This window comes from Oncorhynchus clarkii, chromosome 31 (genome assembly GCF_045791955.1).
Source record: "Oncorhynchus clarkii lewisi isolate Uvic-CL-2024 chromosome 31, UVic_Ocla_1.0, whole genome shotgun sequence".
Classification (NCBI taxonomy): domain Eukaryota; kingdom Metazoa; phylum Chordata; class Actinopteri; order Salmoniformes; family Salmonidae; genus Oncorhynchus; species Oncorhynchus clarkii.
In genome coordinates this window covers 8459002-8486115 of record NC_092177.1, presented here as the reverse complement: position 1 = coordinate 8486115, position 27114 = coordinate 8459002, and the positions used below count along the sequence as shown (strand labels likewise).

At 44.2% G+C, this 27114-nt stretch overlaps 1 protein-coding gene across 1 annotated transcript in view; it reads left to right on the top strand.

The window, feature by feature from the left end:
- The window catches only part of LOC139390656 (protocadherin Fat 2-like), an 80752-nt gene extending 60397 nt beyond the window's left edge, over positions 1 to 20355 (top strand). The window contains exons 24-28 of the mRNA XM_071137926.1: positions 2683 to 3184; positions 4862 to 5015; positions 18215 to 18314; positions 18689 to 19136; positions 19751 to 20355. Coding sequence (XP_070994027.1) covers positions 2683 to 3184; positions 4862 to 5015; positions 18215 to 18314; positions 18689 to 19136; positions 19751 to 20271 — 1725 coding nt within the window. The 3' untranslated portion in view covers positions 20272 to 20355. The remainder of the gene's footprint in view (positions 1 to 2682; positions 3185 to 4861; positions 5016 to 18214; positions 18315 to 18688; positions 19137 to 19750) is intronic.
- The last annotated feature ends 6759 nt before the right edge of the window (positions 20356 to 27114 follow it).

The following is a 27114-nucleotide window of genomic DNA, read 5'->3' as shown; positions in this document are numbered from 1 at the left end:
GAATGGCTGAGATGGCAATAATGTCAGGTTGGAATGGCTGAGATGGCAATAATGTCAGGTTGGAACGGAACCTCTATTATTTCCAGTTTAAACTAATGATCTGCCAAAACTACATTGATTAAGGAGCAATCCAAGTATTATGGGTATTTCGGCAGGCGGCCTGCAGCACAAGATTTCGCTTTACGCGGATGATGTCTTGCTCTACATATCCAACCCTGAGAAATCCCTCCCATTTTAGACACAATTGCTCAGTATGGCAAGTTTTCAGGTTATAAGATCAATTTTAACAAATCCATTGTCTGCCCATCTCAATATTACACTCACCAGCTCTATGAAGACACCATGTCCTTTCCAATGGAAAACACAGGGGTTTCAATACCTCGGGATCTTCGTAGCACCAGATCTGAATAGCCTTTTCAAGGAAAATTATCTTCCACTCATGGATCGAATCAAGAACGATCTCCAAACCTGGATCTCCTTCCCAATTAGCTTAGTAGGAAGAATGAATGTCACCCGTATGAACATCCTCCCTAGACTGAACTATTTATTTCAGATGCTCCCATGCTATCTCCCAGTTTCCTTTTTCAAAACAACTAACCAAAGAATCACCAAATTTATATGGGGCAATAAAAAACCTAGGATCAAGTTCTCCACTCTATCGAAACCTGAATCTAAGGGTGGTCTTTCCCTACCCTCCCTTCAATTGTACTACTCGTCTGCCCAAATCCGCAACATGCTAACATGGATCACAAACAGACAAGAGTCAACGTGGATTCAGATAGAAGCCCAATCCTGTGGTTCCTTGCCCTTAAGCTCAATTATATTCATTAATAACTTTAGTGAAGTGGGCAACATAGCCAAAACCTTTGTGATTTACAGCACCCTACTAGCGTGGAGGGACTGTAAGAAATACCTGGGCATTTCCTCCCAAATATGTTCTCACTTGCCTATAGTAGACAACCCAGACTTGCCAAAAGCTCTGAGGGATGCCAACTTTAATCTTTGGCATACTCTAGGAATCAGGACCTTTTCAGACCTATTTCATCAGAAAACCACTACACTGAAATCCTTTCAAGAGCTCTGCAGTGAATTCAATGTGCCAAGATCCCATTATTATTTTTTTTATATCTTCAAATATCTTAATTTACTTCCAAGAGGAGGTGTAGAACTCAGTTGAATGAAGTTGAAACCCTTCTTGTCACAGCACAGTCCATTAAAGGCAAAATATCTTATATCTATAGACTCCTTTCTGAGAAAGGAGGCTCCTCCTTTACTCCTTTGAAAATAATCTGGGAAAAGGACCTGGTCTGACTATTTATTTCTTTAAATTTTATTTTACCTTTATTTAACTAGGCAAGTCAGTTAAGAACAAATTCTTATTTTCAATGACGGCCTAGGAACAGTGGGTTAACTGCCTGTTCAGGGGCAGAACAACAGATTTGTACCTTGTCAGCTCGGGGATTTGAACTTGCAACCTTCCGGCTACTAGTCCAACGCTCTAACCAGTGATGAGCTATGGGCGGAGGTTTGCAACAGGGTATACTGCACCTCTACTAATGTAAAAATGAAAGAATCTAATTACTCATTTTTGTACAAATATTATTACACTCCTTTGAGACTCCATAGAATGAAAACAGATATGTCTCCTAACTGTAAAAGATCTACCTCTGAAAGTGGAACCTATATGCATGTATTTTGGAGCTGTAGGGAGATTGCCAGATTCTGTCAATCTATAGATACTGCTGCTACAGAAAATACTAGATGTACAGTTTGATATGACCCCATGTATCTATCTTCTTAATGCCCAGCAGGACTTTGTTCTTGATCCTGACAGAGAAAATTTGCTTATGACTATTACATACTTTGCTAAGAAATGTATTGTTCTATTGTGGGCCTCTAATACCTCTCCTACATTTAACATGTGGATTGACCAGGTTGTTGACTTTCTCCCTCAGGAAAAGCTCAGTTATAACCTCCACAAGAGACAGCCCAAGTTTGATAGACTCTGGTCTCCACTATTCAACTGTATTTCATACTGGACAGAGTGAACGGGGTGATTAGGGAAATGAGCAGATAAATGTTGCGTAAGGTGCTGTAAAATCTAAAAACGAATGATTGGCTCGTGGTCTCAGCGAAGGCTAGAAATAGCCAATAAGAACCTTGATAGTGCTGCTGTAAGTTTTATATGTTTATTATTTATTATTTATTTTTTATTGTTCTTTGTGAGTACGTGTAGCTATGTAGCATATGTGTGTGTGTATGCGTGTGAATGTATGTATGTATATGTGTACGTATGTGAATGTATGTGTGTATATAGATATGTGTATGTATGTATATACACAAAATAAAAACATTATTATTATTTATTTTTAAAATTTTATTTTTATTATTATAATTATTATTATATATTTACATGTTTTATTTGTTTAAACCTGTCACATCTGTGAATGTGGAATGTATTTTGTTGGTTGATTGAAAAACAAGAAAACTTAATAAAACTTTAAATTGAAGAAGAAAAAAAACTACATTGATGTGTTGTGTTCTAGTCCACTGTCTCTACTTCAGACTGGTGGGAACTCTGAGGAATAAACATTTACGAACAGTGAGCACTGCTATATTATCTGCAGATGATGGATAGTTGTACCAGCCTGTCTATGAACAGTGTTCTATTATCTTCTACAGCTGTTGGGTGGAGAGTTGAGGTTCATGTACCTCTGTGGCAACACGCTCCCGGGTTCCCTGCGTATCCACACAGCCCCAGTGGTGTCAGACGGGCGGTGGCACCACGTCCTTCTGGAGGTCAACGGCACCATCCTCAGACTCACCCTGGACCATATTCACTCATCCCAGGTCGTCCTCTCTGAACCCTGCCATCTGATGCAGCCCCATGGGGCTCTGATCCTCGCTCGTCCCCCTGGTCCTGGTTCTTCTCCCACCACCACCACCACCTCTACAGAGACCCAGGCCAGTGCCCAGACCCAAGCACATGGCTTGGTGGGCTGCCTGGAGGCTATGGAGCTGAATGGGGAGCCCATCAGGACAGAAGAGAATAAGGAGTGGAATGGGCCTGGGAGGAGGAGGGTGTTTGGGGTCTACCAGTGCTGTGTCAACCAGGTCAGGATCAACAGCTGTAACAGTAACCCCTGTCTGAATGCAGGAACCTGTGAGGAGGAATCAAATGGAGGTCAGTTTCTTAACCTTGACATACTATATCACTCCCCAATAGTGTCAACCTCTAAAAACAACACACATAGCACACTGTCAGCCTCTACCCACCTCATTCAAGGTCAGGTTCAGGGTTAAGTTAACCGTGTTAGCAACTCATGATATGTGCGGTAATGAAGGCATCACGTGATATAGGCATGTAATCATATAGTATAGGGTGAGGGTGAGAGAGAGGACATTTGTAGAGAAAATTTTCTCAAATGTTTTAAAATGTTATTGTGATATTTGTCATTGTGATATGTTGTGGCTCTGTGAAACCATAATCTATTCTCTCCGATTGGTGAGGTGGCTATGAAGGCAAACAACGGGCTGTGAATAATATGCTGTGTATTGGGAACAACACGTAACACATTAATAAAATGCTGTGTAATGGGAACAACACATAACACATTAATAAAATGCTGTGTAATGGGAACAACACGTAACACATTAATAAAATGCTGTGTAATGGGAACAACACGTAACACATTAATAAAATGCTGTGTAATGGGAACAACACGTAACACATTAATAAAATGCTGTGTAATGGGAACAACACATAACACATTAATAAAATGCTGTAGAATGGGAACAACACGTAACACATTAATAAAATGCTGTGTAATGGGAACAACACGTAACACATTAATAAAATGCTGTGTAATGGGAACAACACGTAACACATTAATAAAATGCTGTGTAATGGGAACAACACGTAACACATTAATAAAATGCTGTGTAATGGGAACAACACGTAACACATTAATAAAATGCTGTGTAATGGGAACAACACGTAACACATTAATAAAATGCTGTGTAATGGGAACAACACGTAACACATTAATAAAATGCTGTGTAATGGGAACAACACGTAACACATTAATAAAATGCTGTGTAATGGGAACAACACGTAACACATTAATAAAATGCTGTGTAATGGGAACAATACTTAACCTATTCCTTGGCTGTGGATTAATAAAATGCTGTGTAATGGGAACAACACGTAACACATTAATAAAATGCTGTGTAATGGGAACAACACGTAACACATTAATAAAATGCTGTGTAATGGGAACAACACGTAACACATTAATAAAATGCTGTGTAATGGGAACAACACGTAACACATTAATAAAATGCTGTGTAATGGGAACAACACGTAACACATTAATAAAATGCTGTGTAATGGGAACAACACGTAGCAGGCTACAGGTTTTGAGATGTAGTTAATTGATATTTGTTCTGAGATGTACCTACAGTATACTTAAGGTACATTATCTATCATCCCTTCAACAACATCAGATCAGGTAAAACTCTGCGAGGGTGGAAATTCAGTCACCAATATGAGAATACAATGTTGAACAAACTACAATGTTTGAACAGATTGGAGGTGTCCTATTGTCTATAGAGTATTATTATAAATGTTCTACAGGGAAGTTGAAACTAGAGTAGTGAAGTGCAAACTGAATAACCAGACCTCACGACAACGGGATGGAACCGAACTGTCTACCCTGTATTCCACTTTTTAAAATAGTTTGTATCCTATCCTTCCTTAGAATCCCTCGGATGTTCCTAAGAGAGTGAGAGAACTTTACAGGTGTTCTAGAACTTTGACCATCTTCTGGAAGGCTGATCTCGCTTCCTGTTTACCCTCCAGGGTTCCGCTGCAGCTGTCCAGTTCCCTTCTATGGCCCCCGCTGTGAGCTGGACAACAACCCCTGTTCCTCCCAGCCCTGTGCCCACGGTGGGGTGTGCGTGCCAAAGAGTCAAGGTTACATCTGTAACTGCCAACTGAATATGGCTGGAATCAGGTATTATATCTCTCACATAGCTATCCCTCTCATCCCTGCACCCTCTGTATTACCACGCTGTTAGTCTCCCCCCTCCCCCCCACGCACTGCTCCGATGACGATTAGTGTTCAAATGTTTAGAACAAAAAGGCCCACACAGTATTCAGTTCCTAATATCACCTTTTATTAATGATAGTGTTCACGTTTCTCTCATCTTTAAGACCTCCTCACCTGCCATATAGTACTGTTTTTCTGATTCTTTAAGACTTCCTCACCTGCCATATCAAATCAAATTACATTGTATTGGTCATATCCGAGCGCCTCCTGGCGCACTCGAGGAGGAAACCTGGCGGCAACGGAGGAAATCCTCGATCAGCGCACGGTCCAGCACGTCCCGAGAGGGAACCCAACTCCTCTCCTCAGGACCGTACCCCTCCCAATCGACAAGGTACTGGTGACCACGGCCCCGAGGACGCATGTCCAAAATCCTGCGGACCCTGTAGATGGGTGCGCCCTCGACAAGGATGGGGGGGGGGGGGGGAAGACGAGCGGGGGCGCGAAGAACGGGCTTAATACAGGAGACATGGAAGACCGGGTGGACGCGACGAAGGTATCGCGGAAGAAGAAGTCGAACTGCGACAGGATTAATGACCCGAGAAATACGGAACGGACCAATGAACCGCGGGGTCAACTTGCGAGAAGCCGTCTTAAGGGGAAGGTTCTGAGTGGAGAGCCAAACTCTCTGACCGCGACAATATCTAGGACTCTTAGTTCTACGCTTATTAGCAGCCCTCACAGTCTGCGTCCTATAACGGCAAAGTGCAGACCTGACCCTCTTCCAGGTGCGCTCGCAACGTTGGACAAAAGCCTGAGCGGAGGGGACGCTGGACTCGGCGAACTGAGATGAGAACAGCGGAGGCTGGTACCCGAGGCTACTCTGAAAAGGAGATAGCCCGGTCGCAGACGAAGGAAGCGAGTTGTGGGCGTATTCTGCCCAGGGGAGCTGTTCTGACCAAGACGCAGGGTTGCGAAAAGAAAGACTGCGTAAGATGCGACCAATAGTCTGATTGGCCCGTTCTGCTTGACCGTTAGACTGGGGGTGAAAGCCGGAAGAGAGACTGACGGAAGCCCCAATCAAACGGCAAAACTCCCTCCAAAATTGAGACGTGAATTGCGGACCTCTGTCCGAAACGACGTCTGACGGAAGGCCATGAATTCTGAAAACATTCTCGATGATGATTTGTGCCGTCTCTTTAGCAGAAGGAAGCTTAGCAAGGGGAATGAAATGGGCCGCCTTAGAGAACCTATCGACAACCGTAAGAATAACAGTCTTCCCCGCTGACGAAGGCAGTCCGGTGACAAAATCTAAGGCGATGTGAGACCACGGTCGAGAGGGAATAGGAAGCGGCCTGAGACGGCCGGCAGGAGGAGAGTTACCGGACTTAGTCTGCGCGCAGACCGAACAAGCAGCCACGAAACGACGCGTGTCATGCTCCCGGGTGGGCCACCAAAAACGCTGGCGAATGGAAGCAAGCGTACCCCGAACGCCAGGGTGGCCGGCTAACTTGGCAGAGTGAGCCCACTGAAGAACGGCCAGACGAGTAGGAACGGGAACGAAAAGAAGGTTCCTAGGACAAGCGCGCGGCGACGGAGTGTGAGTGAGCGCTTGTTTTACCTGCCTCTCAATTCCCCAGACAGTCAACCCGACAACACGCCCCTCAGGGAGAATCCCCTCGGGGTCAGTGGAGGCTACTGAAGAACTGAAGAGACGAGACAAAGCATCAGGCTTGGTGTTCTTAGAGCCCGGACGATAAGAAATCACGAACTCGAAACGAGCGAAAAACAGCGCCCAACGCGCCTGACGCGCATTAAGTCGTTTGGCAGAACGGATGTACTCAAGGTTCCTATGGTCAGTCCAAACGACAAAAGGAACGGTCGCCCCCTCCAACCACTGTCGCCATTCGCCTAGGGCTAACCGGATGGCGAGCAGTTCGCGGTTACCCACATCATAGTTACGTTCCGACGGCGACAGGCGATGAGAAAAATACGCGCATGGGTGGACCTTGTCGTCAGAGAGGGAGCGCTGAGAAAGAATGGCTCCCACGCCCACCTCTGACGCGTCAACCTCGACAACGAACTGTCTAGAGACGTCAGGTGTAACAAGGATAGGAGCGGATGTAAAACGATTCTTGAGGAGATCAAAAGCTCCCTGGGCGGAAACGGACCACTTAAAGCACGTCTTGACAGAAGTAAGGGCTGTGAGAGGAGCGGCCACCTGACCGAAATTACGGATGAAACGACGATAGAAGTTCGCGAAGCCGAGAAAGCGCTGCAGCTCGACGCGTGACTTAGGGACGGGCCAATCAATGACAGCTTGGACTTTAGCGGGATCCATCTTAATGCCTTCAGCGGAAATAACAGAACCGAGAAATGTGACGGAGGAGGCATGAAAAGTGCACTTCTCAGCCTTCACAAAAAGACAATTCTCTAAAAGGCGCTGGAGGACACGTCGAACGTGCTGAACATGAATCTGGAGTGACGGTGAAAAAATCAGGATATCGTCAAGGTAAACGAAAACAAAGATGTTCAGCATGTCTCTCAGGACATCATTGACTAATGCCTGAAAGACAGCTGGAGCGTTAGCGAGGCCGAAAGGAAGAACCCGGTATTCAAAGTGCCCTAACGGAGTGTTAAACGCCGTCTTCCACTCGTCCCCCTCCCTGATGCGCACGAGATGGTAAGCGTTACGAAGGTCCAACTTAGTGAAAAACCTGGCTCCCTGCAGGATCTCGAAGGCTGAAGACATAAGAGGAAGCGGATAACGATTCTTAACTGTTATGTCATTCAGCCCTCGATAATCTATGCAGGGGCGCAGAGACCCGTCCTTCTTCTTGACAAAAAAAAACCCCGCTCCGGCGGGAGAGGAGGAGGGGACTATGGTACCGGCGTCAAGAGCTACAGACAAATAATCCTCGAGAGCCTTACGTTCGGGAGCCGACAGAGAGTATAGTCTACCCCGGGGGGGAGTGGTTCCCGGAAGGAGATCAATACTACAATCATACGACCGGTGTGGAGGAAGAGAGGTGGCCCTGGACCGACTGAACACCGTGCGCAGATCGTGATATTCCTCCGGCACCCCTGTCAAATCACCAGGCTCCTCCTGTGAAGAAGAGACAGAGGAAACAGGAGGGATAGCAGACATTAAACATTTCACATGACAAGAGACGTTCCAGGAGAGGATAGAATTACTAGACCAATTAATGGAAGGATTATGACAAACTAGCCAGGGATGGCCCAAAACAACAGGTGTAAAAGGTGAACGAAAAATCAAAAAAGAAATGGTTTCGCTATGATTACCAGAAACAGTGAGGGTTAAAGGTAGCGTCTCACGCTGAATCCTGGGGAGAGGACTACCATCCAGGGCGAACAAGGCCGTGGACTCCCTTAACTGTCTGAGAGGAATGTCATGTTCCCGAGCCCAGGTCTCGTCCATAAAACAGCCCTCCGCCCCAGAGTCTATTAAGGCACTGCAGGAAGCTGACGAACCGGTCCAGCGTAGATGGACCGACAAGGTAGTGCAGGATCTTGAAGGAGAGACAGGAGTAGTAGCGCTCACCAGTAGCCCTCCGCTTACTGATGAGCTCTGGCTTTTACTGGACATGAAGTGACAAAATGACCAGCAGAACCGCAATAGAGACAGAGGCGGTTGGTGATTCTCCGTTCCCTCTCCTTAGTCGAGATGCGGATACCTCCCAGCTGCATAGGCTCAGCTCCCGAGCCGGCAGAGGAAGATGGTAGTGATGCGGAGAGGGGGGCAACGGAGAACGCGAGCTCCTTTCCACGAGCTCGGTGACGCAGATCAACCCGTCGCTCAATGCGAATAGCGAGTTCAATCAGGGAATCCACGCTGGAAGGGACCTCCCGGGAGAGAATCTCATCCTTTACCTCTGCGCGGAGACCCTCCAGAAAACGAGCGAGCAAAGCCGGCTCGTTCCAGCCACTGGAGGCAGCAAGAGTGCGAAACTCAATAGAGTAGTCTGTTATGGATCGATTACCTTGACATAGGGAAGACAGGGCCCTGGAAGCCTCCTCCCCAAAAACAGATCGATCAAAAACCCGTATCATCTCCTCCTTAAAGTCCTGATACTGGTTAGTACACTCAGCCCTTGCCTCCCAGATTGCCGTGCCCCACTCACGAGCCCGTCCCATAAGGAGAGATATGACGTAGGCGACACGAGCAGTGCTCCTGGAGTAAGTGTTGGGCTGGAGAGAAAACACAATATCACACTGGGTGAGGAACGAGCGGCATTCAGTGGGCTCCCCAGAGTAACACGGCGGGTTATTGATTCTGGGCTCCGGAGATTCGAAAGCCCTGGAAGTGGCCGGTGGATCGAGGCGGAGATGGTGAACCTGTTCTGTGAGGTTGGAGACTTGGGTGGCCAGGGTCTCAACGGCATGTCGAGCAGCAGACACTTCCTGCTCGTGTCTGCCTACACGCTCCCTGGATGGTTAGCAGATGTTATGGTGAGTGAATGAGGACGAGAGCTTCTTTAATAACCAAACATAGGTAGGCTCAGATAGATGCAGGACAGGACAAGGTTACAGCAAACATGACGATAGTCTGGCTCAGGCATGAAACACAAACAAGAATCCGACAAGGACAGGAACAGAAACAGAGAGAGATATAGCCTAATCAGTAAACGGGGTGAATGGGTAGTTAGAGGAGACAAGGAACAGCTAACAAGTAATCAACGACAATTGACACATATACACATGGTTAGCAGATGCGAGTGTAGCGAAATGCTTGTGCTTCTACCTTATACACACAATGTAATGGGATGAATAAGAATATGTACATATAAATATATGGATGAGCGATGGCCGAACGGCATAGGAAAGATGCAGTAGGTGGTATAGAGTACAGTTAATACATATGAGATGAGTAATGTAGGTTATGTAAACATTATATAAAGTAGCATTAATAATTAAAGTGGCTAGAGATTTGAGTCAGTATGTTGGCAGCAGCCACTCAATGTTAGTGATGGCTGTTTAACAGTCTGATGGCCTTGAGATAGAAGCTGTTTTTCAGTCTCTCGGTCCCAGCTTTGATGCACCTGTACCGACCTCGCCTTCTGGATGATAGCGGGGTGAACAGGCAGTGGCTCGGGTGGTTGTTGTCCTTGATGATCTTTTTTGGCCTTCCTGTGACATCGGGTGGTGTAGGTGTCTTGGAGGGCAGGTAGTTTGCACCCGGTGATGCGTTGTGCAGACCTCACTACCCTCTGGAGAGCCTTACGGTTGTGGGCGGAGCAGTTGCCGTACCAGGCGGTGATACAGCCCGACAGGATGCTCTCGATTGTGCATCTGTAGAAGTTTGTGATTGTTTTCAGTGACAAGGAAAACTTCTTCAGCCTCCTGAGGTTGAAGAGATGCTGCTGTGCCTTCTTCACCACGCTTTCTGTGTGGGTGGACCATTTCAGTTTGTCCGTGATGTGTACGCCGAGGAACTTAAAACGTTCCACCTTCTCCACTACAGTCCCGTCGATGTGGATGGGGGGGGGGGGGTGGGGTTCCCTCTGCTGTTTCCTGAAATCCACGATCAAATCAAATCATGTGCGCTGAATACAGCAGGTAGACCTTACAGTGAAATGCTTACTTACAGGCTCTAACCAATAGTGCAAAAAAATATATTAAGTGAACAAAAGGTAAGTAAAGAAATAAAAACAACAGTAAAAAGATTATATACAGTAGCGAGGCTATATACAGTAGAGAGGCTATATACAGTAGGGAGGCTATATACAGTAGAGAGGCTATATACAGTAGAGAGGCTATATACAGTAGCAAGGCTATATACAGTAGCAAGGCTATAACAGTAGAGAGGCTATATACAGTAGAGAGGCTATATACAGTAGAGAGACTATATACAGTAGTGGGGCTATAACAGTAGAGAGGCTATAACAGTAGAGAGGCTATATACAGTAGAGAGGCTATACACAGTAGAGAGGCTATATACAGTAGAGAGGCTATATACAGTAGAGAGGCTATATACAGTAGCAAGGCTATATACAGTAGCAAGGCTATAACAGTAGAGAGGCTATATACAGTAGGGAGGCTATATACAGTAGAGAGGCTATATACAGTAGAGAGGCTATATACAGTAGAGAGACTATATACAGTAGAGGTATTATCCAGTGGTGAGGCTATATACAGTAGAGAGGCTATAACGGTAGAGAGGCTATATACAGTAGAGAGGCTATATACAGTAGAGGCTATATACAGTAGAGAGGCTATGTACAGTAGAGAGGCTATATACAGTAGAGATGTTATAACAGTAGAGAGGCTATAACAGTAGAGAGGCTATATACAGTAGAGAGGCTATATACAGTAGAGAGGCTATGTACAGTAGCGAGGCTATATACAGTAGCGAGGCTATATACAGTAGAGAGGCTATATACAGTAGAGAGGCTATATACAGTAGCAAGGCTATATACAGTAGAGAGGCTATATACAGTAGAGGGCTATATACAGTAGAGTGGCTATATACAGTAGAGTGGCTATATACAGTAGAGAGGCTATATACAGTAGAGAGGCTATATACAGTAGCAAGGCTATATACAGTAGCGAGGCTATATACAGTAGAGATGTTATAACAGTAGAGAGGCTATATACAGTAGAGAGGCTATAACGGTAGAGAGGCTATATACAGTAGAGAGGCTATATACAGTAGAGAGGCTATATACAGTAGAGAGGCTATGTACAGTAGAGAGGCTATATACAGTAGAGAGGCTATATACAGTAGCAAGGCTATATACAGTAGAGAGGCTATATACAGTAGAGAGGCTATATACAGTAGAGTGGCTATATACAGTAGAGTGGCTATATACAGTAGAGAGGCTATATACAGTAGAGAGGCTATATACAGTAGCAAGGCTATATACAGTAGCGAGGCTATATACAGTAGAGAGGCTATATACAGTAGAGAGACTATATACAGTAGCGAGGCTATATACAGTAGAGAGGCTATATACAGTAGAGATGTTATAACAGTAGAGAGGCTATAACAGTAGAGAGGCTATATACAGTAGAGAGGCTATATACAGTAGAGAGGCTATGTACAGTAGCGAGGCTATATACAGTAGCGAGGCTATATACAGTAGAGAGGCTATATACAGTAGAGAGGCTATATACAGTAGCAAGGCTATATACAGTAGAGAGGCTATATACAGTAGAGAGGCTATATACAGTAGAGTGGCTATATACAGTAGAGTGGCTATATACAGTAGAGAGGCTATATACAGTAGAGAGGCTATATACAGTAGCAAGGCTATATACAGTAGCGAGGCTATATACAGTAGAGAGGCTATATACAGTAGAGAGACTATATACAGTAGCGAGGCTATATACAGTAGAGAGGCTATATACAGTAGCGAGGCTATATACAGTAGCGAGGCTATAACAGTAGAGGCTATATACAGTAGAGAGGCTATATACAGTAGAGAGGCTATATACAGTAGCGAGGCTATAACAGTAGAGAGGCTATATACAGTAGAGAGACTATATACAGTAGAGAGGCTATATACAGTAGAGAGGCTATATAGTAAGTTTTAAGTTCATCGGCGCACACATCACAGACAAACTGAATTGGTCCACCCACACAGACAGCATCGTGAAGAAGGCGCAGCAGCGCCTCTTCAACCTCAGGAGGCTGAAGAAATTTGGCTTGTCACCAAAAGCACTCACAAACTTCTACAGATGCACAATCGAGAGCATCCTGTCGGGCTGTATCACCGCCTGGTACGGCAACTGCTCCGCCCACAACCGTAAGGCTCTCCAGAGGGTAGTGAGGTCTGCACAACGCATCACCGGGGGCAAACTACCTGCCCTCCAGGACACCTACACCACCCGATGTCACAGGAAGGCCATAAAGATCATCAAGGACAACAACCACCCGAGCCACTGCCTGTTCACCCCGCTATCATCCAGAAGGCGAGGTCAGTACAGGTGCATCAAAGCTGGGACCGAGAGACTGAAAAACAGCTTCTATCTCAAGGCCATCAGACTGTTAAACAGCCACCACTAACATTGAGTGGCTGCTGCCAACACACTGACTCAACTCCAGCCACTTTAATAATGGGAATTGATGGGAATTGATGTCAAATATATCGCTAGCCACTTTAAACAATGCTACTTAATATAATGTTTACATACCCCACATTATTTATCTCATATGTATACGTATATACTGTACTCTATATCATCTACTGCATCTTTATGTAATACATGTATCACTAGCCACTTTAAACTTTGCCACTTTGTTTACATACTCATCTCATATGTTTATCCTGTACTCGATACCATCTACTGCATCTTGCCTATGCCGTTCTGTACCATCACTCATTCATATATCTTTATGTACATATTCTTTATCCCTTTACACTTGTGTGTATAAGGTAGTAGTTTTGGAATTGTTAGCTAGATTACTTGTTGGTTATTACTGCATTGTCGGAACTAGAAGCACAAGCATTTCGCTACACTCGCATTAACATCTGCTAACCATGTGTATGTGACCATTAACATCTGCTAACCATGTGTATGTGACCATTAACATCTGCTAACCATGTGTATGTGACAAATTACATTTGATTTGATTTGATTTACAGTAGCGAGGCTATAACAGTAGAGAGGCTATATACAGTAGCGAGGCTATATACAGTAGAGAGGCTATATACAGTAGAGAGGCTATATACAGTAGAGAGGCTATATACAGTAGAGAGGCTATATACAGTAGCAAGGCTCTAACAGTAGAGAGGCTATATACAGTAGAGAGGTTATATACAGTAGAGAGGCTATATACAGTAGAGAAGCTATATACAGTAGTGAGGCTATAACAGTATAGATGCTATATACAGTAGAGAGGCTATATACAGTAGTGGGGCTATAACAGTAGAGGCTATATACAGTAGCGAGGCTATATACAGTAGGGAGGCTATATACAGTAGTGAGGGTATATACAGTAGAGAGGCTATATACAGTTGAGGCTATATACAGTAGAGAGGTTATATACAGTAGAGAGGCTATATACAGTAGAGGCTATATACAGTAGAGGCTATATACAGTAGAGGCTATATACAGTAGAGAGGTTATATACAGTAGAGAGGCTATATACAGTAGAGGCTATATACAGTAGAGGCTATATACAGTAGAGGCTATATACAGTAGAGAGGTTATATACAGTAGAGGCTATATACAGTAGAGAGGTTATATACAGTAGAGAGGCTATATACAGTAGCGAGGCTATATACAGTAGAGGCTATATACAGTAGAGAGGTTATATACAGTAGAGAGGCTATATACAGACACGAGTTAGTTGGGCTGATTGAGGTAGTATGTACATGTAGGTATCGCTAAAGTGACTATGCATATATGATGAACAGAGAGTAGCAGAAGCGTAAAAGAGGGGTTGCAGATAGCTCGGTTAGCCAATGTGCGGGAGCACTGGTTGGTCGGGCCAATTGAGGTAGTATGTACATGAATGTATAGTTAAAGTGACAATGCACATATGATAAACAGAGAGTAGCTGCAGCGAAAAAGAGGGATGAGAGGGGGCACACAGTGCAAATAGTCCAGGTAGCTATTTGATTACCTGTTCGGGAGTCTTATGGCTTGGGGGTAAAAACTTTTGAGAAGCCTTTTTGTCCTAGACTTGGCACTCTGGTACCGCTTGCCATGCGGTAGTAGAGAGAACAGTCTATGACTGTGGTGACTGGGGTCTTTGACAATTTTTAGGGCCTTCCTCTGACACCACCTGGTGTAGAGGTCCTGGATGGCAGGCAGCATAGCCCCAGTGATGTACTGGGCCATACGCATGTGCCTTCCGGCCGGAGGCCGAACAATTGCCGTACCAGGCAGTGATGCAACCATGCTCTCGATGTTGCAGCTGTAGAACCTTTTGAGGATGTCAGGACCCATGCTAAATCTTTCCTGAGTTGGAAATGGAGGCGTGCTCGGTCCTCCTTTTCCTGTAGTCCACAATCATCTCCTTAGTCTTTGTTACGTTGAGGGATAGGTTGTCATTCTGCCACCACCCGGCCAGGTCTCTGACCACCTCCCTATAGGCTGTCTGGTCATTGTCGGTGATCAGGCCTACTGTTGTGTCATCTGCTAACTTAATGATGGCGTTGGAGTCGTGCCTGGCCATGCAGTCGTGGGTGAACAGGGAGTACAGGAGGAGAATAAGCACGCACCCCTGGGGGCTCCAGTGTTGAGGATCAGCGTGGCAGATGTGTTGCTACCTACCCTCACCACCTTAGGGCGGCCCGTCAGGAAGTCCAGGATGCAGTTGCAGAGGGAGGTGTTTATTCCCAGGGTCCTTAGCTTAGTGATGAGCTTTGAGGGTACTATGGTGTTGAACGCTGAGCTGTAGTCAATGAATAACATTCTCACATAGTTGTTCCTTTTGTCCAGGTGGGAAAGGGCAGTGTGGAGTGCAATAGAGATTGCATCATCTGTGGATCTGTTTGGGCAGTATGCAAATTGGAGTGGGTCTTGGGTTTCTGGGATAATGGTGTTGATGTGAGCCATTACCAGCCGTTCAAAGCACTTCATGGCCATGGATGTGAGTACACGGTAGTCATTTAGGCAGGTTGCCTTCGTGTTCTTGGGCACAGGCACTAAGGTGGTCTGCTTGAAACATGTTGGTATTACAGACTCAGTCAGGGACAGGTTGAAAATGTCAGTGAAGACATCTGCCAGGTGGTCAGCACATGTCCTGGTAATCCGTCTGGCCCTGCAGCCTTGTGAATTCTCACGTCGGCTACGGAGAACGTGATCACACAGTCTTCCGGAACAGCTGATGCTCTCATGCTTGCCTCAGTGTTGCTTGCCTCGAAGTGAGCATAGAAGTGATTTAGCTCGTCTGGTAGGCTCGTGTCACTGGGCAGCTCGCGGCTGTGTTTCCCTTTGTAGTCTGTAATAGTTTGCAAGCCCTGCCACATAAGACGAGTGTCGGAGCCGATGTAGTATGTAGTATTCAATCTTAGTCCTGTATTGACGCTTTGCCTGTTTGATGGTTCGTCGCAAGGCATAGCAGGATTTCCTTGAAAGCGGCAGCTCTTCCCTTTAGCTCAGTGCTAATGCTGCCTGTAATCCATGGCTTCTGGTTGGAGTATGTACGTACAGTCACTGTGGGGACGACGTCCTCGATGCACTTATTGATAATGCCAGTGACTGATGTGGTGTACTCCTCAATGCCATCTGAAGAATCCCGGAACATGTTCCAGTCTGTGATAACAAAACTCTTGACGTTGTTTGCAATCAAGCCTACCACTGTAGTGTTGTCTTCAAACTTGATGATTGAGTTGGAGGCGTGCATGGCCACACAGTCATGGGTGAGCAGGGAGTACAGGAGAGGGCTGAGAACGCACCCATGTGGGGCCCCAGTGTTGAGGATCAGCGGGGTGGAGATGTTGTTCCCTAACCTCACCACCTGGGGGTGGCCCGTCAGAAAGTCCAGGACCCAGTTGCACAGGGCGGGGTCGAGACCTAGGGTCTTGAGCTTAATGACGAGTTTGGAGGGCACTATGGTGTTAAATGCTGAGCTGTAATCGATGAACAGCATTCTTACATAGGTATTCCTCTTGTCCAGATGGGTTAGGGCAGTATGAAGTGTGATTGAGATTGCGTCGTCTGTGGACCTATTGGGGCGGTAAGCAAATTGGAATGGGTCTAGGGTGTCAGGTAGGGTGGAGGTTATATGATTCTTGACTAATCTCTCAAAGCACTTCATGATGACAGAAGTGTGTGCTACGGGGCCATAATCGTTTATCTCAGTTATCTTAGCTTTCTTGGGAACAGGGACAATGGTGGCCCTCTTGAAGCATGTGGGAATAGCAGACTGGGATAGGGATTGATTGAATATGTCCGTAAACACATCAGCCAGCTGGTCTGCGCATGCTCTGAGGATGCGGCTAAGGATGCCGTCTGGGCCGGCAGCCTTCGAGGGTTAACACGTTTAAATGTTTTACTGACGTTGGGTGCGGTGAAGGAGAGCCTGCAGGTCTTGGTAGCGGGCCGTGTCAGTGGCACTGTACTATCTTCAAAGCGAGCAAAGAAGTTGTTTAGTGTGTCTGGGAGCAAGACGTCCGTGTCTGCGACAGGGCTAGTTTTATTTTTATAATCCGTGAATGACTGTAGACCCTGCCACATACGTCTCGTGTCTGAGCCGTTGAATTGCGACTCTACTTTGTCTCTATACTGACGCTCAGCTTGTTTGATTGCCTTGTATTCAGTCATCTTTCCGGTCGCCTTACCGTGATTAAAAGCTGTGGTTCGCGCTTTCAGTTTTGCGCGAATGCTGTCATCAATCCACAGTTTCTAGTTGGGGAAGGTTTTTATTAGTCACCGTGGGTTCAACATCACCGATGCACTTGCTAATAAACTCACTCACCTAATCAGCGTATCTATCAATGTTGTTGTCTGAGGCTATCCGTGAACATATCCCAGTCCACATGATCAAAACAATCTTGAAGTGTTGAATCAGATTGGTCGGACCAGCGCTGAACAGACCTGAGCACCGGCGTTTCCTATTTTAGTTTCTGTCTATAGGCTGGACAAAATGGAGTTGTGGTCAGATTTGCCGAAAGGAGGGCAAGGGAGGGCTTTGTATGTATCGCGGAAGTTAGAGTACCAATGATCCAGATGGTACAGTTGTTCTGATTCTTTAAGACCTCCTCACCTGCCATATGGTACAGTTGTTAAGACCTCCTCACCTGCCATATGGTACAGTTGTTCTGATTCTTTAAGACCTCCTCACCTGCCATATAGTACAGTTGTTCTGATTCTTTAAGACCTCCTCACCTCCCATATAGTACAGTTGTTAAGACCTCCTCACCTGCCATATAGTACTGTTGTTAAGACCTCCTCACCTGCCATATGGTACAGTTGTTCTGATTCTTTAAGACCTCCTCACCTGCCATATAGTACAGTTGTTCTGATTCTTTAAGACCTCCTCACCTGCCATATGGTACAGTTGTTCTGATTCTTTAAGACCTCCTCACCTGCCATATAGTACAGTTGTTCTGATTCTTTAAGACCTCCTCACCTGCCATATCGTACAATTGTTAAGACCTCCTCACCTGGATTGAACTGAAAGCAAAACCCTTAATTTCCGTTCTCTGCAAGTTAATGGACAACAAAGTATTTTTCTGCTCCCCCTTCTTTAGGTGTCAGAGCCTAATTGACGGATGCTCCCCCAACCCGTGTCTAGAAGGGTACAACTGTACCTTCTCCGGGGGCTCCATCCACTGCGACCCTCTGCCACAGGTATTGTAACATTCTAAACTAAGGTACACATAATGCTCTGTGTAACATATCTGGTTTTAGTAGGAATAGAGTGAAATTGCCCTAGATGCTGATATTGTGTCAGTTTAGCCTTTTTTCCCACTACTGGTAACGGTTATGATTGGGGGAGGGGAGGCTGATCCTAGACCTGTACCAAAAGGAAACTTCACCCCTGGAGAATTTTAGTTAAGCCAGGACTGGCTCCGCTAGGGGGCCCATAACCCATAGTTTTATTTTTGGGAACTCAGTCTCAAACTTCTTGTTGAGAGTTGGGGCGGGGTTCCCAACCAAATATCAGCCTTAGACGGCCCTGCTTGAAGCTAACCAAAAGGTGTCCTGTCTCATCCTCAATACAGGTGTACGCCGGACTGGGCTACATCGAGATAGTGGAGATATGTGCCAGCTTGATGGGGGTTTTCTTCCTGGTCGGTGTCTTCGTCTGTGTCCGCAAACGTTATGTCCAACAGAAGAAGAAACCTGTCTGTGTTCAGGACTCCAACGGTTACTTCCAACCCAGTCTGGCCAAATCCATGATGGCCGACACTCCAAAAGTCAGCCCAATAGAGATGAACATGCTGATGGGCTCTGGTAACGACCTGGATAACATACACAGTCCCTTCAGATCTCTGAGGCTTCACAACCAGATGGACCTGGGGCTGGGGTCCCAGGTAAGCCTAAGGGCCGGGAAGCAGAAGCCACAGGGGCCCGTGGTGTGTAGTGTGGCCCCCAACCTCCCTCCTACACCTTCATCCATCTCTGACAATGAGTCCATCAGGAAACACCACTGGGATCAGGACTATGAAGGTGAGTTCATTGAATAAACTTTAATAATCTCCCAGAGGGGAAATCGAAGTGGATACTTTAAGCTAACTGTCTGAGTTTTTAATTGAGTCTTTATTGATAACTGTGGTAATAACTGTGGTAGTCGCTTACTCAACCTGCCGGGCCAGTCTTCACTTTATCCAACAATAAGTGACAGCATTTCATTGAGATGACCAATGAGACACCCAAAAGGACAAGTGTCTGAAGGTGAATGATCTGGAGATGTGGAGGATATAACAAAGCATTATTCATGTTATACTCCTTCTCACTTTGTCCTTTAGATCAAAACAATGGAGGTTACTCATCCATACATGAATGTAATCCACTATCAGTTTTGATACATACAGAACATGTGGTGTTGAGCAATAGTCTGGTCAGGCAGGCATTTCCTGCAGAGGATAAGTGTCTAGGTGTTGAATTTTAATAGTCTTTTCATCATTCAGAAGTTATAATACCTTACCTATAATGAGTTTAAGGAGTTTTATAACCGACAAGGACACTTTGAAAATTGGTATGAATATCCTCTGAAAGGCGATAATACCGAAGGACTATAGTGAATGATAATGAGTGTTCTCTCTCTTCTCCCTGCCGTTCAGTCTACCCTGCTGATCCTGACTACTACGGTCGACCCAACCCTGCGGTCCAAGAGTACCCCCAGGTCCAGGAGTTTCCCCAGTTCGACATTGTGGAAGACACATACGGCTCTGTGACCGCATCAATAGACTCACGTAGAAACTCTCGCTTCGGCGGATTTCCATTTCCCCTGGAGCGTTCTGACCGCCGCGCTCCCTTACCCCCCTGTTATAGTAACCAGAACCTGGATGACTTCCTGGGGCCTGACGGTCTTCCCTTACCCAGCTCCCAGTGCCCCAACGAGTACACTGCCATCAGTTACTATCCGACGCAACATGCACAAAGCATGGACAATGTGTCGTCAGGCTACCGGCGCCTCAGCATGCGCCTCAGCGTTGCCATGCCGTCCTACGCTGAGTGTAACTCTCCTCCTCCTCCCCCTGCAACACAACAGGCTAGGCATGCAGGACGGAACTCTCGCTGCTACAACGGGTCTGACATGGTGGAGAGCGACTATGGAAGCTGTGAGGAGGTCATGTTCTAGAATGTTTTAAAAGTGTTCTATTCTAGAGTTAAAGATACAGTGCTCCCTATCAGAGGTCTCTTTCAGGGAGAGACTGCAACGTTTCAACGATGATGACGTTGATTCTTGAACATTCTACATTCTACTATTCTATACAGTCAATTCTTAGAATGTCTCCATAAAATGTGATTGATTGGCATCTAAGTGGGCTTGACATTCAGTAGAGTAAATGAAAGTGTCACTCACCTTTTGTTCCACAGGGTTCAACAGTATTACAGGATGTTTATCTGAAACTATGGCAACAAGGCCACGCAACACAAAGATATTCTGTACTAAATGCTGCAGCAATATCGAACTCACTCATCTGGACCCCTCTCCATCCGAGGGGGAGAGAGACTGGCTTTGGGTGAAACCGATTCCCATAAGTATGAATCTGCCTAGACAACTATGTAACAACAAGGTCACGCACCACTGACCATATAAAGAGAGTGGATTTACATTAATGCCTACATGCCTACATTTCATGCAGATAATAGCTCCATTTAATACAATAATAACATAATAACACAATAATACAATAATAACAACCCATAATAACCATAAACATGTCACATAGAGTAATACAGTTCCTATTTGTGACCTCACCATTCAGTGATATGGGAGTACATCTCAAATAGCCCCCTATACCTATGGACCCTGGACCAAAGTAGTGCACTACGTTTGGGACGAAGAGCATATGTGACAAAAGAATACATAATACATTTTTAATAATACATTTTATGAATAAGTAGATAATAAATATTCACAAATATTACACGTGTTTGTTGTAAAACAGGTTGTCTTTTCAATATAACTTTAAGTGTTGATATTGCCAATTGTGTAAATAGTCTATAGTGTGGAAGTTTTCTGACTTTGATCTCAAAAAACATTTCTCGGAATTGTAACGGTTGGTGGTATTTGGTTGAAAACAGTGTTTTGAGTCCAAACACATAAATGTGGTATCTAATCTGACTGTCTATAGCCCAACAGTACAGAATGTTGTATCTAATCTGACTGTATATAGCCCAACACATAAATGTGGTATCTAATCTTACTGTATATAGCCCAACACATAAATGTGGTATCTATTCTGACTGTCTATAGCCCAACACATAAATGTGGTATCTAATCTGACTGTATATAGCCCAACACATAAATGTGGTATCTAATCTGACTGTCTATAGCCCAACAGTACAGAATGTTGTATCTAATCTGACTGTATATAGCCCAACACATAAATGTGGTATCTAATCTGACTGTATATAGCCCAACACATAAATGTGGTATCTAATCTGACTGTATATAGCCCAACAGTACAGAATGTTGTATCTAATCTGACTGTATATAGCCCAACACATAAATGTGGTATCTAATCTGACTGCATATAGCCCAACAGCACATAATGTTGTATAAAATCTGACTGTATATAACCCAACACATAAATGTGGTATCTAATCTGACTGTGTATAGCCCAACACATAAATGTGGTGTCTAATCTGACTGTCTATAGCCCAACACATAAATGTGGTATCTAAACTGACTGTATATAGCCCAACACATAAATGTGGTATCTAATCTGACTGTATATAGTCCAACACATAAATGTGGTATCTAATCTGACTGTATATAGCCCATCACATAAATGTGGTATCTAATCTGACTGTCTATAGCCCAACACATAAATGTGGTATCTAATCTGACTGTCTATAGCCCAACACATAAATGTGGTATCTAATCTGACTGTATATAGCCTAACACATAAATGTGGTATCTAAACTGACTGTATATAGCCCAACACATAAATGTGGTATCTAATCTGACTGTATATAGTCCAACACATAAATGTGGTATCTAATCTGACTGTATATAGCCCATCACATAAATGTGGTATCTAATCTGACTGTCTATAGCCCAACACATACATGTGGTATCTAATCTGACTGTATATAGCCCAACACATAAATGTGGTATCTAATCTGACTGTATATAGCCCAACACATAAATGTGGTATCTAAACTGACTGTATATAGTCCAACACATAAATGTGGTATCTAAACTGACTGTATATAGCCCAACACATAAATGTGGTATCTAATCTGACTGTATATAGCCCAACACATAAATGTGGTATCTAATCTGACTGTATATAGCCCAACACATAAATGTGGTATCTAATCTGACTGTATATAGCCCAACACATAAATGTGGTATCTAATCTGACTGTATATAGCCCAACACATAAATGTGGTATCTAAACTGACTGTATATAGCCCAACACATAAATGTGGTATCTAATCTGACTGTATATAGCCCAACACATAAATGTGGTATCTAATCTGACTGTATATAGCCCAACACATAAATGTGGTATCTAATCTGACTGTCTATAGCCCAACACATAAATGTGGTATCTAAACTGACTGTATATAGCCCAACACATAAATGTGGTATCTAATCTGACTGTATATAGCCCAACACATAAATGTGGTATCTAATCTGACTGTATATAGCCCAACACATAAATGTGGTATCTAAACTGACTGTATATAGTCCAACACATAAATGTGGTATCTAAACTGACTGTATATAGCCCAACACATAAATGTGGTATCTAATCTGACTGTATATAGCCCAACACATAAATGTGGTATCTAATCTGACTGTATATAGCCCAACACATAAATGTGGTATCTAATCTGACTGTCTATAGCCCAACACATAAATGTGGTATCTAAACTGACTGTATATAGCCCAACACATAAATGTGGTATCTAATCTGACTGTATATAGCCCAACACATAAATGTGGTATCTAATCTGACTGTATATAGCCCAACACATAAATGTGGTATCTAATCTGACTGTATATAGCCCAACACATAAATGTGGTATCTAATCTGACTGTATATAGCCCAACACATAAATGTGGTATCTAATCTGACTGTCTATAGCCCAACAGTACATAATGTCTATGCAGCTATTATACTGTTTTGTACATCATGCAGGCCTGTATATAGCCCAACACATAAATGTGGTATCTAATCTGACTGTATATAGCCCGACACATAAATGTGGTATCTAATCTGACTGTATATAGCCCAACACATAAATATGGATTCTAATCTGACTGTATATAGCCCAACACATAAATATGGTATCTAATCTAACTGTCTATAGCCCAACACATGAATATGGTATCTAATCTAACTGTCTATAGCCCAACACATAAATATGGTATCTAATCTAACTGTCTATAGCCCAACACATAAATATGGTATCTAATCTGACTGTATATAGCCCAACACATAAATATGGTGTCTAATCTGGTCAGTCATAGCCCAACACATAAATATGGTATCTAATCTAACTGTATATAGCCCAACACATAAATATGGTATCTAATCTAACTGTCTATAGCCCAACACATAAATATGGTATCTAATCTAACTGTCTATAGCCCAACAGTACAGAATGTCTATGCAGCTATTATACTGTTTTGTACAGAACATGCAGGCCTGTTATAATGCAAGTGTGTTGTTTGGGACTGTGTGCAGAACAGAATGCATTATTCCACATTAATTGTTTTTACATATAGAACATTTAAAGGTTTAACATATTCTACTGGTCAGTCATAGAACATTTAAAGGTTTAACATATTCTACTGGTCAGTCATATAACAATTAAAGGTTTAACATATTCTACTGTTGTCATTTTAGACCAACAGAAATAACAGGTTGACGGTGAAAAGGGTTGATACTGTAACGCAACGTGACCGTTGGTTACCCAGAAAAACAACACATCGTGTGCTTCTACACCCAGGTACAAAACCAACATTACTGTAACAATTTGTTAACACATTTCTATAAGAAAAGAGAAAAAAAACTGGGATAGCATTATCGCTTGGTAATGTGAGCCCTCAAAAGCCTGAGTGCAACATTGGAAGCATGCATTAGGCCTGATTGTGTGCTTGTGTTGTGTAATTGGTGACCAATTAAGTATTTTTGTGTGGAAAGGATATCCATCGCTTTGTTGTAGTCGTTAGTGCGCATGGGTTTGGATAAGTTTGTATGTACAGAATGGCAGCTCATAGGTATGGAGACTGTGGTTGGTCACAGTTCCTTTTCAGTCTGTTGTAAGGGTTCCAGAAACCCGGTTGGAAGTTTCCTGCAACCAGGAGGGAATAAGCAGGAAATCCGAGAATCATCCAACCAGGATTTCTGGAAAACCAGGGAATTTTGGACAAATGACCAGAATTGTGCAACCCGAGGGGTTATCATGATTTCCCAATGTGTTTATGTGTGCTGTGTATGTATGTGCTAGTCCAATGAGTTCACATGAATGTATTTTTTAAGTGTATTATTTTTGTATCAATGTGAGGTGTCATGAACCCCATGTTTTGTAAGTTGTTTCTCTGTGAGAGATTTTAAGTCATGTTGTATTCCCATTTTGTTTTCAACACTGTAAAGACACCATGAATAAAATATGATCTTATATTAATAATTATACTTTGTCAGTAATTATTGTAATACTTGTATGTGTAATGCGCTGATGCTTTTGAATTGACGTCAATAACATTGTCACAAGGTTCTCACTCCCCACATATACATGCAACGCCAGCAGTGACCACAAGGAGACACAATCTGATGATGTCACAATAACTTCCCTGGTTACCAACGTAATGTTCAACAATGCATTATCATATTGGTAGAATAAAACTCCCTTCTCCTTCAAAACATGTATCATTTTACAAAACAATTTCCCTTTGTGAAGACCAGATGTTTTTTTCCCCACATTAAGCCTACTCGGAGACACAGCGTCACGGTCACTTATCGCTCTAGTAGTCTTGAACGCACTGAAGTCGGAGATTTCCTAGTTCACGAGTTCCCAGGTGTTTGAACACAGCATTAGTCTCAGCGAAGGGAGGGAGAGAACAACAGAGGGTCCGCCTCTCACTGCTCTCTCCTTTCTTTCCTCTGGTGAGACTGACTAGAGAGAGGGGACATGGTCTTCCATCTGAAGGTGAAACTCGAGTCGTACCGCATCAGCCTCATGCACACAATCACGTTGATCATATGACCAGAGAAAGTTAAATATTCCTCTGTATTGTTAGACACGACGAGCTGCTAATAACAACAAAAACACAGAGCTATCGATACACTTGGCTACACATTCATTGCAATACCAGGGGAAGTAGGGAAAAGCAGGTTTTATGTTTTGTAATAGTGTTGAATAAAAACAGTGTTGACAGTGCTTAATAAATAAAAACTTAGACGTGAACTCACTCATCAAAACAGCAGCTCTTCGCTGTATTCTTTGACAGTCTCTCTCTTTGGTCAAGGTTTTAAAAGTTATGAATCTCACGTACTGTAGGCTAGTATGAAATATTGCTGTGGATGTGGAAACTGTAGCCAATGTGATTTGAGATATCAAATTAAATGTATTTATTTTGCCCTTCATACATCAGCTGATATATCAAAGTGCTGGTCAGAAACCCAGCCTAAAACCCCAAACAGAAAGCAATGCAGGTGTAGAAGCACGGTGGCTAGGAAAAACTCCCTAGAAAGGCCAACACCTAGGAAGAAACCTAGAGAGGAACCAGGCTATGAGGGGGGACCAGTTCTCTTCTGGCTGTGCCGGGTGGAGATTATAACAGAACATGGCCAAGATGTTCAAATATTCATAAATGACCAGCATGGTCAAATAATAATAATCACAGTAGTTGTCGAGGGTGCAACAAGTCAGCACCTCAGGAGTAAATGTCAGTTGGCTTTTCATAGCCAATCATTGAGAGTATCTCTACCGCTCCTGCTCTCTCTAGAGAGTTGAAAACAGCAGGTCTGGGACAGGTAGCACGTCCGGTGAACAGGTCAGGGTTCCATAGCCACAGGCAGAACAGTTGAAACTGGAGCAGCAGCACGGCCAGGTGGACGGGGGACAGCAAGGAGTCATCATGCCAGGTAGTCCTGAGGCATGGTCCTAGGGCTCAGGTCCTCAGAGAGAGAGAGAGAAAGAAAGAATGAGTGAATTAGAGAGAGCATACTTTATACATTCATTCACACAGGACACAGGATAAGACAGGAGAAATACTCCAGATATAACAGAATGACCCTAGCCCCCCGACACATAAACTACTGCAGCATAAATATTGGAGGCTGAGACAGGAGGGGTCAGGAGACACTGTGGCCCCATCCGATGATACCCCCGGACAGGGCCAAACAGGCAGGATATAACCCCACCCACTTTGCCAAAGCACAGCCCCCACACCACTAGAGGGATATCTTCAACCACCAACGTACCATCCTGAGACAAGGCCGAGTATAGCCCACAAAGCTCTCCGCCACGGCCAATCCATACAGGAAGACCACGTCAGCGACTCAACCCACTCAAGTGACGCACCCCTCCTAGGGACGGCATGGAAGAGCACCAGTAAGCCAGTGACTCAGCCCCTGTAATAGGGTTAGAGGCAGAGAGTCCCAGTGGAAAGAGATTAAGAGATGAGTCTTCAGTAAAGACTTAAAAGTTGAGACCGAGTCTGCGTCTCTCACATGGGTAGGCAGACCATTCCATAAAAATGGAGCTCTATAGGAGAAAGCCCTGCCTCCAGCTGTTTGCTTAGAATTTCTAGGGACAATTAGGAGGCCTGCGTCTTGTGACCGTAGCGTACGTGTAGGTATGTACGGCAGGACCAAATCGGAAAGATAGGTAGGAGAAAGCCCATGTAATGCTTTGTAGGTTAGCAGTAAAACTTTGAAATCAGCCCTTGTCTTAACAGGAAGCCAGTGTAGGGAGGCTAGCACTGGAGTAATATGACATTTTTGGGGGGGTT